This window comes from Coregonus clupeaformis, chromosome 35, assembly GCF_020615455.1.
Source record: "Coregonus clupeaformis isolate EN_2021a chromosome 35, ASM2061545v1, whole genome shotgun sequence".
In the NCBI taxonomy this organism is placed as follows: domain Eukaryota; kingdom Metazoa; phylum Chordata; class Actinopteri; order Salmoniformes; family Salmonidae; genus Coregonus; species Coregonus clupeaformis.
The window spans coordinates 35,110,814-35,127,018 of record NC_059226.1 but is presented as its reverse complement, the minus strand read 5'-3'; the positions used below and the strand labels follow the sequence as shown (position 1 = coordinate 35,127,018).

Sequence of the window (16,205 nt, the reverse complement as noted above, 5' to 3'; positions counted from 1 at the left end):
CAAGAAAACAATTGGTAACACACTACGCCGTGAAGGACTGAAATCCTGCAGCGCCCGCAAGGTCCCCCTGCCACATATACAGTGGGGGAAAAAAGTATTTAGTCAGCCACCAATTGTGCAAGTTCTCCCACTTAAAAAGATGAGAGAGGCCTGTAATTGTCATCATAGGTACACGTTAACTATGACAGACAAATTGAGAGAAAAGAAATCCAGAAAAACACATTGTAGGATTTTTAATGAATTTATTTGCAAATTATGGTGGAAAATAAGTATTTGGTCACCTACAAACAAGCAAGATTTCTGGCTCTCACAGACCGGTAACTTCTTCTTTAAGAGGCTCCTCTGTCCTCCACTCGTTACCTGTATTAATGGCACCTGTTTGAACTTGTTATCAGTATAAAAGACACCTGTCCACAACTTCAAACAGTCACACTCCAAACTCCACTATGGCCAAGACCAAAGAGCTGTCAAAGGACACCAGAAACAAAATTGTAGACCTGCACCAGGCTGGGAAGACTGAATCTGCAATAGGTAAGCAGCTTGGTTTGAAGAAATCAACTGTGGGAGCAATTATTAGGAAATGGAAGACATACAAGACCACTGATAATGGTCAGTACATGTCCAGGCCCGTCTGAAGTTTGCTAGAGTGCATTTGGATGATCCAGAAGAGGATTGGGAGAATGTCATATGGCCAGATGAAACCAAAATATAACTTTTTGGTAAAAACTCAACTCGTCGTGTTTGGAGGACAAAGAATGCTGAGTTGCATCCAAAGAACACCATACCTACTGTGAAGCATGGGGGTGGAAACATCATGCTTTGGGGCTGTTTTTCTGCAAAGGGACCAGGACGACTGATCCGTGTAAAGGAAAGAATGAATGGGGCCATGTATCGTGAGATTTTGAGTGAAAACCTCCTTCCATCAGCAAGGGCATTGAAGATGAAACGTGGCTGGGTCTTTCAGCATGACAATGATCCCAAACACACCGCCCGGGCAACGAAAGTGGCTCAAGAAGAAGCACATTAAGGTCCTGGAGTGGTCTAGCCAGTCTCCAGACCTTAATCCCATAGAAAATCTTTGGAGGGAGCTGAAGGTTCGAGTTGCCAAACGTCAGCCTGGAAACCTTAATGACTTGGAGAAGATCTGCAAAGAGGAGTGGGAAAAATTCCCTCCTGAGATGTGTGCAAACCTGGTGGCCAACTACAAGAAACGTTTGACCTCTGTGATTTCCAACAAGGGTTTTGCCACCAAGTACTAAGTAATGTTATGCAGAGGGGTCAAATACTTATTTCCCTCATTAAAATGCAAATCAATTAATAACATTTTTGACATGCATTGTTCTGGATTTTGTTGTTGTTATTCTGTCTCTCACTGTTCAAATAAACCTACCATTAAAATTATAGACTGATCATGTCTTTGTCAGCGGGCAAACGTACAAAATCAGCAGGGGATCAAATACTTTTTTCCCTCACTGTATATATATACACACAATATATATTTTATATTGTATATTTAAAAAAAAAAAAAATATATATATATATATATATATATATATATATATACACACACACATCTTTTAAAAATATATTTTCATTTATTATTTTCCCCTAACCCTACCACCCCTCCCCTAATTGGAGTAAACTAATGGACAACAACACTTAGGCTTCTACTTCCCGCTTATACATACTATATACATTTTACGGACACAATTTATTTTACAATAGTTATCTTTTGTTTGTTTTTAAGGAATTCCATCAAGGAATAGGCTAGGATATTCTACATGCAACAGACCGAAGACTGAACACACTCACATCATTAGCGAAGAGAAAGAGCAGGGGTGTAATCATTAGTGCAAACAGTTTGCAACTAAAACAAGAGTTTCTATTGGACAAATTCAGGTAGGTCCCTCCCAGTTTCGTTCCATTTGCTTCCGTTCAGAATCGTTTTGCAACAGAATCAGTGTAATGAATACGGCACAGGCGAGCCAGCATTAGGGAGAGAGAGGAGGGGGCAGGCAGAAAGATCCGGGGGGCGCATATGTCTTTGTAATCTGAATGCCTTGCAAATTCACCAAAGTAGCCTAAAGTTAACCTTTTCCTCTCTGGTTGTACTTACATTACAAAACTTTCCAGAGGCCTTTATTGCCTATCGTCTAGTTAGGCTATAACACAGAAAATAATGTGTTTTGTGATAACAGCACCGTGATTTTAATTTTGTGAGTGAAAAGAAACTTCACTTTTCAGTTAGGGATTTTTCATAACATTAAGGAACCTCTAAATGGTCCCCTATTCCATATGTAGTGTACTTTCTTGGGAATAGGGCCTTATGGGAAATAGGTTAATTTGAGATGCAGCCATAAACATAACTAATATAGTGAGAGTTGGTCAGTGAGAGTTGGTCAGTGAGAGTGTATTGAGAGAGGCCAGTGCTGGGACTATTCCAGGATAAGGAAACTATTCCATGATAAGGAGATTGGATCAGTAATGGCTGCAGGAAACAACAAATGCAAATTAGACAGATGACTGTACAGCAATATGACTGCAGTGCTCAGTGATACTCATTACAGGTTTAGATGGGGAGACTTGAAACAGTCACTGGCTTTCTAAAATAAAGCAACATGAATGTATCGTTTCTTTGAGACAGACTGCTGTCCAGGCAAGTTGAATACCAATAACAATAGGTTACATTTTTGAGGTTATGGTCTTCGTCCCAAAACTTAACTTAGACAATTATATACACTGAGTGTACAAAACATTAAGGACACCTAGTCTTTCCATGACATAGACAGACCAGGTAAATCCAGGTGAAAGCTATGATCCCTTATTGATGTCACTTGTTAAAGCCACTTCAAATCAGTGTAGATGAAGGGGAGGAGATAGGTTAAAGAAGGATTTTCAAGCCTTGAGACATGGATTGTGTATGTGTGCCATTCAGAGGGTGAATGGTGCCTTTGAACGGGGTATGGTAGTAGGTGCCAGGCGCAACAGTTTGTGTCAAGAACTGCAATGCTGCTGGGTTTTTCACTCTAAACACTTTCCCGTGTGTATCACGAATGGTCCACCACCCAAAGGATATCCAGCCAACTTGACGCAACTGCGGGAAGCATTGGAGTCAACAAGGGCCAGCATTCCTGTGGAACGCTTTCGACACCTTGTAGAGTCCATGCCCCAATGAATTGAGGCTGTTCTGAGGGCAAAAGGGGGTGCAACTCAATATTAGGAAGGTGTTCCTACTGTTTTGTACACTCAGTGTATATTTAAGCAATAAGGCCCGAGGGGGTGTGGTATATGGCCAATATACCACAGCTAAGGGCTATTCTTAAGCACGACGCAACGCGGAGTGCCTGGATACAGACCTTAGTTGTGGTATATTGGCCATATACCACAAACCCCCGAGGTGCCTTATTGCTATTAAAAACTGGTTACCAACGTAATTAGAGCAGTAAAAATAAATGGTTTTGTCATACCCGTGGTATACAGTCTGATATACCACGGCTGTCAGCCAATCAGCATTCAGGGCTCGAACCACCCAGTTTATAATCTGCAGTATACAATGTACAAATAATCATAATAATTTAAATATGATAACATCTGGAATGTACCCACAAATACACTCACTCCAAGTTGTTTGGGGAAATAGCATCTCTATGCCTCCAATGTTTTTGACTGCGGGCGAAATAATCCTAGCATCAACAGCAGGTGCCACCTGACACACTGCAAAGCATGGGTTATCTAAAATGGGTTGGAAGCCATTCAAAATAATGGCGCAGAGGGCAGTGTGTGTGTGACGGGACAGTGGAAACGTTCTCCCAACATTGTCCCAGCGAGACAACATCCTACTTCACAACACTGGAGTGGACAAAGGCACCATCCAGATGGGTCTTCAGATAACCTGTCCATCCATGGTGACAGGACAGAATAGGAACGTTGTCCCAATGTTGTCCCAACAAAACTCACTTTTTCACAGCGAGACTGAAAACTTGCCTCACAGCACTGGTTGAGAAGGAGCTTCCTGGCAGACACACGAGAGATGACACTGTGCACTGCTGCACTTCTGTTTACTTCTCAGATTTCAAACCAACCATCCAGACAGTTGGGTTACATCTCAGAGACAGTGAGAAGAGAGTTGGGTTACATCTCAGAGACAGTGAGAAGAGAGTTGGGTTACATCTCAGAGACAGTGAGCAGAGAGTTGGGTTACATCTCAGAGACAGTGAGACAGTGAGCAGAGAGTTGGTTTACATCTCAGAGACAGTGAGCAGAGAGTTGGGTTACATCTCAGAGACAGTGAGACAGTGAGACAGTGAGCAGAGGTTGGGTTACATCTCAGAGACAGTGAGACACTGAGCAGAGAGTTGGGTTAGATCTCAGAGACAATGAGACAGTGAACAGAGAGTTGGGTTACATCTCAGAGACAGTGAAACAGTGAACAGAGAGTTGGGTTACATCTCAGAGACAGTGAGAAGAGAGTTGGGTTACATCTCAGAGACAGTGAGACAGTGAGCAGAGAGTTGGGTTACATCTCAGAGACAGTGAAACAGTGAACAGAGAGTTGGGTTACATCTCTGAGACAGTGAGACAGTGAACAGAGAGTTGGGTTAAATCTCTGAGACAGTGAGACAGTGAGCAGAGAGTTGGGTTACATCTCAGAGACAGTGAAACAGTGAACAGAGAGTTGGGTTACATCTCTGAGACAGTGAGCAGAGAGTTGGGTTACATCTCAGAGACAGTGAGCAGAGAGTTGGGTTACATCTCAGAGACAGTGAGACAGTGAACAGAGAGTTGGGTTACATCTCTGAGACAGTGAGACAGTGAGCAGAGAGTTGGGTTACATCTCAGAGACAGTGAAACAGTGAACAGAGAGTTGGGTTACATCTCTGAGACAGTGAGACAGTGAACAGAGAGTTGGGTTAAATCTCTGAGACAGTGAGACAGTGAGCAGAGAGTTGGGTTACATCTCTGAGACAGTGAGCAGAGAGTTGGGTTACATCTCAGAGACAGTGAGCAGAGAGTTGGGTTACATCTCAGAGACAGTGAGACAGTGAGACAGTGAGCAGAGGTTGGGTTACATCTCAGAGACAGTGAGACACTGAGCAGAGAGTTGGGTTAGATCTCAGAGACAGTGAGACAGTGAACAGAGAGTTGGGTTACATCTCAGAGACAGTGAGCAGAGAGTTGGGTTACATCTCAGAGACAATGAGACAGTGAACAGAGAGTTGGGTTACATCTCAGAGACAGTGAAACAGTGAACAGAGAGTTGGGTTACATCTCAGAGACAGTGAGAAGAGAGTTGGGTTACATCTCAGAGACAGTGAGACAGTGAGCAGAGAGTTGGGTTACATCTCAGAGACAGTGAAACAGTGAACAGAGAGTTGGGTTACATCTCTGAGACAGTGAGACAGTGAACAGAGAGTTGGGTTAAATCTCTGAGACAGTGAGACAGTGAGCAGAGAGTTGGGTTACATCTCAGAGACAGTGAAACAGTGAACAGAGAGTTGGGTTACATCTCTGAGACAGTGAGGAGTCCCGACAGTGAGCAGTGAGTTGGGTTACATCTCAGAGACAGTGAGACAGTGAACAGAGAGTTGGGTTACATCTCTGAGACAGTGAGACAGTGAGCAGAGAGTTGGGTTACATCTCAGAGACAGTGACGACTGAACAGAGAGTTGGGTTACATCTCAGAGACAGTGAGCAGAGAGTTGGGTTACATCTCAGAGACAGTGAGACAGACAGTGAACAGAGAGTTGGGTTACATCTCAGAGACAGTGAGACAGTGAACAGAGAGTTGGGTTACATCTCAGAGACAGTGAGACAGTGAACAGAGAGATGGGTTACATCTCAGAGACAGTGAAACAGTGAACAGAGAGTTGGGTTAAATCTCTGAGACAGTGAGACAGTGAGCAGAGAGTTGGGTTACATCTCAGAGACAGTGAGACAGAGAGTTGGGTTAAATCTCTGAGACAGTGAGACAGTGAGCAGAGAGTTGGGTTACATCTCAGAGACAGTGAGACAGTGAACAGAGAGTTGGGTTAAATCTCTGAGACAGTGAGACAGTGAGCAGAGAGTTGGGTTACATCTCTGAGACAGTGAGACAGTGAACAGAGAGTTGGGTTAAATCTCTGAGACAGTGAGCAGAGAGTTGGGTTACATCTCAGAGACAGTGAGCAGTGAGTTGGGTTACATCTCAGAGACAGTGAGACAGTGAACAGAGAGTTGAGTTACATCTCTGAGACAGTGAGACAGTGAGCAGAGAGTTGGGTTACATCTCAGAGACAGTGAAACAGTGAGCAGAGAGTTGGGTTACATCTCTGAGACAGTGAGACAGTGAGCAGAGAGTTGGGTTACATCTCAGAGACAGTGAAACAGTGAACAGAGAGTTGGGTTACATCTCTGAGACAGTGAGACAGTGAGCAGAGAGTTGGGTTACATCTCAGAGACAGTGAAACAGTGAACAGAGAGTTGGGTTACAACTCTGAGACAGTGAGCAGAGAGTTGGGTTACATCTCAGAGACAGTGAGCAGAGAGTTGGGTTACATCTCAGAGACAGTGAAACAGTGAACAGAGAGTTGGGTTACATCTCTGAGACAGTGAGACAGTGAACAGAGAGTTGGGTTAAATCTCTGAGACAGTGAGACAGTGAGCAGAGAGTTGGGTTACATCTCAGAGACAGTGAGCAGAGAGTTGGGTTACATCTCAGAGACAGTGAGCAGAGAGTTGGGTTACATCTCAGAGACAGTGAGACAGACAGTGAGCAGAGAGTTGGGTTACATCTCAGAGACAGTGAGACAGTGAACAGAGAGTTGGGTTACATCTCAGAGACAGTGAAACAGTGAACAGAGAGTTGGGTTACATCTCTGAGACAGTGAGACAGTGAGCAGAGAGTTGGGTTACATCTCAGAGACAGTGAGCAGTGAGTTGGGTTACATCTCAGAGACAGTGAAACAGTGAACAGAGAGTTGGGTTACAACTCTGAGACAGTGAGCAGAGAGTTGGGTTACATCTCAGAGACAGTGAGCAGAGAGTTGGGTTACATCTCAGAGACAGTGAAACAGTGAACAGAGAGTTGGGTTACATCTCTGAGACAGTGAGACAGTGAACAGAGAGTTGGGTTAAATCTCTGAGACAGTGAGACAGTGAGCAGAGAGTTGGGTTACATCTCAGAGACAGTGAGCAGAGAGTTGGGTTACATCTCAGAGACAGTGAGCAGAGAGTTGGGTTACATCTCAGAGACAGTGAGACAGACAGTGAGCAGAGAGTTGGGTTACATCTCAGAGACAGTGAGACAGTGAACAGAGAGTTGGGTTACATCTCAGAGACAGTGAGACAGTGAACAGAGAGATGGGTTACATCTCAGAGACAGTGAAACAGTGAACAGAGAGTTGGTTTACATCTCTGAGACAGTGAGACAGTGAGCAGAGAGATGGGTTACATCTCAGAGACAGTGAAACAGTGAACAGAGAGTTGGGTTACATCTCTGAGACAGTGAGACAGTGAGCAGAGAGATGGGTTACATCTCAGAGACAGTGAAACAGTGAGCAGAGAGTTGGGTTACATCTCTGAGACAGTGAGACAGTGAGCAGAGAGTTGGGTTACATCTCAGAGACAGTGAGCAGAGAGTTGGGTTACATCTCAGAGACAGTGAGACAGACAGTGAGCAGAGCGTTGGGTTACATCTCTGAGACAGTGAGACAGTGAGCAGAGAGATGGGTTACATCTCAGAGACAGTGAAACAGTGAACAGAGAGTTGGGTTACATCTCAGAGACAGTGAAACAGTGAACAGAGAGTTGGGTTAAATCTTTGAGACAGTGAGACAGTGAGCAGAGAGTTGGGTTACATCTCAGAGACAGTGAGACAGTGAGCAGAGAGTTGGGTTACATCTCAGAGACATTGAAACAGTGAACAGAGAGTTGGGTTACATCTCTGAGACAGTGAGACAGTGAGCAGAGAGTTGGGTTACATCTCAGAGACAGTGAAACAGTGACAGAGAGTTGGGTTACATCTCTGAGACAGTGAGACAGTGAGCAGAGAGTTGGGTTACATCTCAGAGACAGTGAAACAGTGACAGAGAGTTGGGTTACATCTCTGAGACAGTGAGCAGAGAGTTGGGTTACATCTCAGAGACAGTGATTAGAGAGTTGGGTTACATCTCAGAGACAGTGAGACAGACAGTGAGCAGAGAGTTGGGTTACATCTCAGAGACAGAGCAGAGAGTTGGGTTACATCTCAGAGACAGTGAGACAGACAGTGAGCAGAGAGTTGGGTTACATCTCAGAGGCAGTGAGACAGACAGTGAGCAGAGAGTTGGGTTACATCTCAGAGACAGTGAGACAGACAGTGAGCAGAGAGTTGGGTTACATCTCAGAGACAGTGAGACAGACAGTGAGCAGAGAGTTGGGTTACATCTCAGAGACAGTGAGACAGACAGTGAGCAGAGAGTTGGGTTACATCTCAGAGACAGTGAGACAGACAGTGAGCAGAGAGTTGGGTTACATCTCAGAGACAGTGAGACAGACAGTGAGCATAGAGTTGGGTTACATCTCAGAGACAGTGAGACAGACAGTGAGCAGAGAGTTGGGTTACATCTCAGAGACAGTGAGCAGAGAGTTGGGCTACATCTCAGAGACAGTGAGACAGACAGTGAGCAGAGAGTTGGGTTACATCTCAGAGACAGTGAGACAGACAGTGAGCAGAGAGTTGGGTTACATCTCAGAGACAGTGAACAGAGAGTTGGGTTACATCTCAGAGACAGTGAGACAGACAGTGAGCAGAGAGTTGGGTTACATCTCAGAGACAGTGAGACAGACAGTGAGCAGAGAGTTGGGTTACATCTCAGAGACAGTGAGACAGACAGTGAGCAGGGTTTAGTGATAATAAGAACAGTAAGGACTACTGTGTCTTTTTCAAACTTCCATCTTCTCTATCTTCATTAGGTCAACTTTGACAGTGACTGCTCGCAATGTCAACCAGAAAAGGTCACAAGTCTGGGTGTTTAGCTTCCTGGATGAAAGAATGAAAGGACCGTCCTTCACGATGACATTTGAACCCTGGAGGTGGAGGGAGGAAGCAGGAGAGGGAGGGAGGGAAGGTGTGTGTCAAACCTCCATTGACTCTCAGGAGTCTCTGGTTTCTGTGCTGATCAGCTCAGGTTTCTCTGTGGCAGCTCAGTAGACTCCAGATATTCCATAGGTTACAGAGGCACGGAGGGAGGCCTGACTGACGCAGAGACTGCTGCAACTCAGGGTTCATCAGGCTCTGGTAGGAAGGCTCTCGCAACATGCACCCTTATCATTGGCCGACCGTTAGGCCATTTGTCCTTACAGCTTTTCCATGAATTTCCACTTTAACGTTCCAAGATAAAGGCTGAGGAAATAGGACTTTGTGGTTATGGGCCTACACTCATAACTTTTTATTATCGACATACAGGACCTCGAAAGGAGCAGTTACTGCCATATTGCATAATAATTTCCCAATATGACAGCACTCAGGTCAATTCAAGTCAATGCAGGAACATAAGATGTGAAAGATAATTTCCACTTGAAGTTAGAGTACATGCCCAGTTCAATTCCTAAATCAACGTACTGTAATTCAAATAGAGAGGGCCCCAACTTTGGATCATACTGTACATTAAATCAGAGGTCTTTGTATTGATCGCATTGGTCCTGACAAGCCAGTTGGCGAAGAGTAAAGCCAGAGTAAAGCCAGTGTTCTCAGAGGCAGCTGCATGTGGTGGTCACTGGTCATGCATAACAGAGTGGTCTGCTATACAGTGCATTCGGAAAGTATTCAGACCCTTTGATGACTTTTTCCACATTTTGTTACGTTAAGGCCTTATTCTAAAATGGATTAAAGTAAAAATGTTCCTCATCAATGTACACAAAAAAAATAACATAATGACAAAGCAAACAGGTTTTTAGACATTTTTGCAAATGTATTCAAAATAAAAAACAGAAATACTTTATTTACATAAGTATTCAGACCCTTTGCTATGAGACTCGAAATTGAGCTCAGGTGCATCCTGTTTCCATTGATCATCCTTGAGATGTTTCTACAACTTGATTGGAGTCCACCTGTGACAGCAGAAGCCCTAACATCATAGCTTTACCAGACAGCAGAACCCTTAACAGCATAGCTTTACCAGACAGCAGAACCCTTAACAGCATAGCTTTACCAGACAGCAGAACCCTTAACAGCATAGCTTTACCAGACAGCAGAACCCTTAACAGCATAGCTTTACCCGAGACAGCAGAACCCTTAACAGCATAGCTTTACCAGACAGCAGAACCCCTAAAAGCATTTTCTTCCTTATTTATTTTATTTTTCATGGTGATTTATCAGGGGGTGCTGCAGCACCCTCAACACCCCTACATCCCACGGCTATGGTTTTACACCAGCAGCAACCAGCTGAGGAGCTGCAGCAGAAATCCCACTCAAAATACACCTTAAATATACTACACCTCCAACTGTGATTAAATCCCATGGAGGAAAACTACATTGATATGACTTGCTCTGCCTAGTGATCACACCAATACACTTTAGCACAGCAAGGATCCACCTCTGTCCCCTGAATCTGGAGGCTTATTTTCAGCCCAGTGTGTGTGTGTCTGAGTGGTACTGTGTCTGGGCTCCCCTGCTGCTCTGGGGCAAGCTGCTGATTAAATCCTGCTGCTCTGGGGCAAGCTGCTGATTAAATCCTGCTGCTCTGGGGCAAGCTGCTGATTAAATCCTGCTGCTCTGGGGCAAGCTGATGATTAAATCCTGCTGCTCTGGGGCAAGCTGCTGATTAAATCCTGCTGCACAGTAAGACTGAGCTATACTTATATTATCAGGACCTCAATGTCCTAACAATTCACCCCAATGTATATTTAAGGTGTATGGGTGCCACTTTCCTGGAGCTATTGTGTGGCTGGTGACCACGTTGAAGTACAACTCATGTCCATCCACTACAGTCCAGCCAAAGCTCCACAGCTGGGTTTGAGAGAGGCATTGGGATGGGAGGGACTATTGGCACCATCCCCCTCACCAACAAGGGGATAGGTGATGAATCTACAAAGATCAATAAGAGATCCAAAAGAGGTCTACCAAGGGTCTCAGTTGAGTTAAATCAGAGACATTCAGACATGGACTGTAACATGGCCAGGGAGGTAAGACTTACCCAACTCCCTGGAGACAGGAGAGACGGCAGCATTCTCCCCGATCTTAGAGACCGCATCAAAGTACACCTTTCCAGCCAGGCTCATCGCTGTAAAAAAAATAAGTATTTCTTTACAAAATGTGGAAATGCAGAGTGTAAAATAACTACTACACGAGCACCCTGAATTTAAAAATCAGACCTACTGTTTATAACACATATAATACAGCTTTAAACGATGACCACCAACATCTATGACTAATGCATGAGATAACTGAGGCTAAATGTTGGTCAGAGACATGTTCTGGTAACCAATTAACCTGCCATGGTAATAAAATACAGTACAATGTAGTACAGTTCAGTACAGTACAGTTCAGTAATAAGACGGCTGCTCACCTGCCACTGATTTCTCATAGCTCTTCCCCAGGTTGACCAGGTTCCTGAGCCCAGGGTTGAACTGTTCCATTACATTCTGGGAAGAGAAGATGGGTAGTTGGGTTAAATGGGGTCACCATCACATCAACATGAGATATTCTCAGCCTCTCAGGCTTTTCTCACTTTCTCTCTTTAGTGTGTGTTAGTGCGAGACGAAGGCAGTGAGTGAGTGATGTATTGATGTATTGAGTGTTTGATTAGGCTAAACGAGTGAGAAAAATGTGAGTGAGTGACTGAGTGAGTGACTGAGTGACAGAGTGACTGACGTATTGAGTGAGTGATGAAAAACGAGCGAGAGGAAAAGGAGTCAGTGAGTGAGTATGTACACCATGCATACGGCTACAGAGAGTGGTACTCAGCCCAACGCACAATTGGGTGCACAATGCCTGCCCTACAGGTCACCTACAACACCAGGTGTCACAGGAAGGCCAAGAAGATCCTCAGGGACCTCAGCCACCTAAACCTCGGACTGTTCTCCCCGCTTCCATCACTCAGACGCAGGCAGTATAAGAGCATCATGGCTAAAACTGACAGACTGGCTAATAACTTCTACCCCCAGACCATCAGGCTGCTGAATAGCCACCACTAGTCAGCTACCTGCCCCCCCTTACAGTATGTGTTCCCTTACAGTTGTATATATGTGTATATTATAATTTGTATTATTGTCCCATTCACTTCTGTTGACCTGCACTGTTGGAACTCAGAGCTTAAGAATTTCCCTGTACCCTGTAATTACATCTGTGAACCTGTGCATGTGACTAATAAACTCTAAACTAAACAAATACAGTTAGCACTACAACCTCTGACCAAAGCAGCCAATGAGTAACCAAAGATTGACAAAGGACTGTGACCTACACTCTGTCTTTCAGCTGCATTCCAATTGCAACACTGCCATTCCTCTGACTGAGACAGAGACAGAAATGAAACAGAACATGGGAGTAGATGGAAATACAAAATCTGAGAGAGAGAGAGAGATGCCAGATCTATCAATTACATATATCTTCCTTGACCGCATGTTATTACAGTATGTATGTTTAGAGGTAATTTCCAATGTCAAGAGGCTTTTTTGATTGACAGCTCCAATGGATTTAAATAAATCAGGAATCCAAGGTCTCTGTCATATTTTCATTTTCCCAGGAGCCTCCATTCAATACAATGACAATGGATTTGACTGGTATGGATCCTTGAGGACCATTAATGTCAGCTCCGTTATCATCCTATATAATTGATTCTCTGTGGGATCATGATCATTGTCTCAGGGGTCTTACATTTACATTTTACATTTTTAGTCATTTAGCAGACGCTCTTATCCAGAGCGACTTACAGGAGCAATTAGGGTTAAGTGCCTTGCTCAAGGGCACACCGACAGATTTTTCACCTAGTCGGCTCAGGGATTAGAACCAGCGACCTTTCGGTTACTGGCACTACGCTCTTAACCACTAAGCTACCTGCAGTCTTCCTTCCTGTACATACTTCTTATTTATTAATGACGTGCCCTGTTATATCATGTTTACCGTTCAAACTATTTTTACTGTTTGGAAAGATAAGGGTGAGTTACACACAAGAATGTTATCCGGGAAATGATATATAAAACCATAGTAGCATATCCGTACAGTATTGTCTATGAACAAAGCAGGAGGAGAATACAGTGCAGTGCAATGTAGTATGTTCTGGCTATACATAAGTGACACAGTAAACAGTAGACTACACAATGAATAGTAGACGGTATGCAATTCACTGGTGAGTCAACTGGTTTGGCAGTAAACTTCTTATTTTAGAGAGCACGGCAAATATGTATGTTATGATACCTAATACATAGGCAGTTAATAGATAGGCCTGTTATAATTAATCCATTACTATGCTCAAGCAGGTCTCTATTATTCATAAGGGGGTAAAAAAAAAACTGCATAATGATGCTTTGCTCCCAGGTAATATTTTAAATAGGACAATTTCAACCCTCATGGGTCCTCTTTTGCATGTACTCACATCATATTAGGAATAAAACCCATGTTAATAAGCATGAGAAGCAGTCAGGAGCAGCTCAGTTGACTTGCCTACCATTGACACCTAACAGGTGATGTTGGAGTAGGAGAGGGAGGCTGTCTAATCTTACCATAGTCAAACCCTGCAGCTAAATAATTAAACCTGTGGACAGTTTTCCCTCTGTTTCATCATCACCTCAAGGAGAGAGAGGAGCTAAAGGGGGGCTGTTCTGTTCCTGTTCTGACTGTCTGAGGGGACCAAAGTCTAGCTCAGTCTAACTGCTCTCTCAGGTGGAGTTAAATGCCAGTGAGAGGCACATCAAGGCATCCACTTGTTCCTCCTTTCTTTCATATCGCAGAGAGAGAGAGAGAGAGAGAGAGAGCACACACCCTTTCACTCAACAACCTGTCGGTATGTGTGCACTGTGAGTGTTACACAGTAATAGCTAATAATCCTTAAGAGTCTTCATTATTTTTCCTGTGAAGCGCATTGCGTTGCATTCATGTCTGAAATGTGCTATATGAATAAAGATTGATTTCATATTAGGACCCCTTTAGGTATCAACATTAAAAAGTATATATACAGTGGGGAAAAAAAGTATTTAGTCAGCCACCAATTGTGCAAGTTCTCCCACTTAAAAAGATGAGAGAGGCCTGTAATTTTAATCATAGGTACACGTCAACTATGACAGACAAAATGAGATTTTTTTTCCCAGAAAATCACATTGTATAATTTTTAATGAATTTATTTGCAAATTATGGTGGAAAATAAGTATTTGGTCAATAACAAAAGTGTCTCAATACTTTGTTATATACCCTTTGTTGGCAATGACACAGGTCAAACGTTTTCTGTAAGTCTTCACAAGGTTTTCACACACTGTTGCTGGTATTTTGGCCCATTCCTCCATGCAGATCTCCTCTAGAGCAGTGATGTTTTGGGGCTGTCGCTGGGCCACACGGACTTTCAACTCCCTCCAAAGATGTTCTATGGGGTTGAGATCTGGAGACTGGCTAGGCCATTCCAGGACCTTGAAATGCTTCTTACGAAGCCACTCCTTCGTTGCCCGGGCGGTGTGTTTGGGATCATTGTCATGCTGAAAGACCCAGCCACGTTTCATCTTCAATGCCCTTGCTGATGGAAGGAGGTTTTCACTCAAAATCTCACGATACATGGCCCCATTCATTCTTCCCTTTACACGGATCAGTCGTCCTGGTCCCTTTGCAGAAAAACAGCCCCAAAGCATGATGTTTCCACCCCCATGTTTCACAGTAGGTATGGTGTTCTTTGGATGCAACTCAGCATTCTTTGTCCTCCAAACACGATGAGTTGAGTTTTTACCAAAAAGTTATATTTTCGTTTCATCTGACCATATGACATTCTCCCAATCCTCTTCTGGATCATCCAAATGCACTCTAGCAAACTTCAGACGGGCCTGGACATGTACTGGCTTAAGCAGGGGGACACGTCTGGCACTGCAGGATTTGAGTCCCTGGCAGCGTAGTGTGTTACTGATGGTAGGCTTTGTTACTTTGGTCCCAGCTCTCTGCAGGTCAATCACTAGGTCCCCCCGTGTGGTTCTGGGATTTTTGCTCACCGTTCTTGTGTTCATTTTGACCCCACGGGGTGAGATCTTGCGTGGAGCCCCAGATCGAGGGAGATTATCAGTGGTCTTGTATGTCTTCCATTTCCTAATAATTGCTCCCACAGTTGATTTCTTCAAACCAAGCTGCTTACCTATTGCAGATTCAGTCTTCCCAGCCTGGTGCAGGTCTACAATTTTGTTTCTGGTGTCCTTTGACAGCTCTTTGGTCTTGGCCATAGTGGAGTTTGGAGTGTGACTGTTTGAGGTTGTGGACAGGTGTCTTTTATACTGATAACAAGTTCAAACAGGTGCCATTAATACAGGTAACGAGTGGAGGACAGAGGAGCCTCTTAAAGAAGAAGTTACAGGTCTGTGAGAGCCAGAAATCTTGCTTGTTTGTAGGTGACCAAATACTTATTTTTCACCATAATTTGCTAATCAATTCATTAAAAATGGATTTTTTTTCCTCAATTTGTCTGTCATAGTTGACGTGTACCTATGATGAAAATTACAGGCCTCTCTCATCTTTTTAAGTGGGAGAACTTGCACAATTGGTGGCTGACTAAATACTTTTTTTCCCCACTGTATTTGATGAAACATTGAATTTGGCCTTACTGCTATTAGCCCATAGAAATGCATTGAATAGCAGATTCATACATGGAAAAATACATCAAAGGGAAGTATGTTTTAAAGTGTCTGTCCTATATCTGAGAGGTATAAGAAAGATCAGGAAATCATTTTTATTATATTTTGACCCATATTTAACAACTTTTTTGGGGGTACAATTGTTTTTTCGTTTTTTTTTTAACTGGTACCAGTCTACCTTCAGACGAGTCTTGTGAGCATGATAGAGCAAAACGTTCAGACGCTAGAGACAGTGCCTTCGGAAAGTATTCAGACCCCTTGACTTTTTCGACATTTTGTTACGTTACAGACTTATTCTAAGATGGATTAAATAAATAAAAATCCCCATAATGACAAAGTGAAAACAGGTTGAGAAATTCTTGCAAATGTATTAAAAATAAAAAACTGAAATACCTTATTTACATAAGTATTCAGACCCTTTGCTATGAGAC

The 16,205-nt window shown here is 43.5% G+C and overlaps 1 protein-coding gene across 1 annotated transcript in view; it reads right to left on the bottom strand.

Moving 5' to 3' along the window:
* The window catches only part of LOC121551630 (brain-specific angiogenesis inhibitor 1-associated protein 2-like protein 1), a 70,342-nt gene that overhangs the window by 48,201 nt on the left and 5,936 nt on the right, over positions 1-16,205 (bottom strand). The window contains exons 2-3 of the mRNA XM_041864337.1: positions 11,526-11,601; positions 11,154-11,240 (exon numbers count right to left, since the gene is read on the bottom strand). Coding sequence (XP_041720271.1) covers positions 11,154-11,240; positions 11,526-11,601 — 163 coding nt within the window. The remainder of the gene's footprint in view (positions 1-11,153; positions 11,241-11,525; positions 11,602-16,205) is intronic.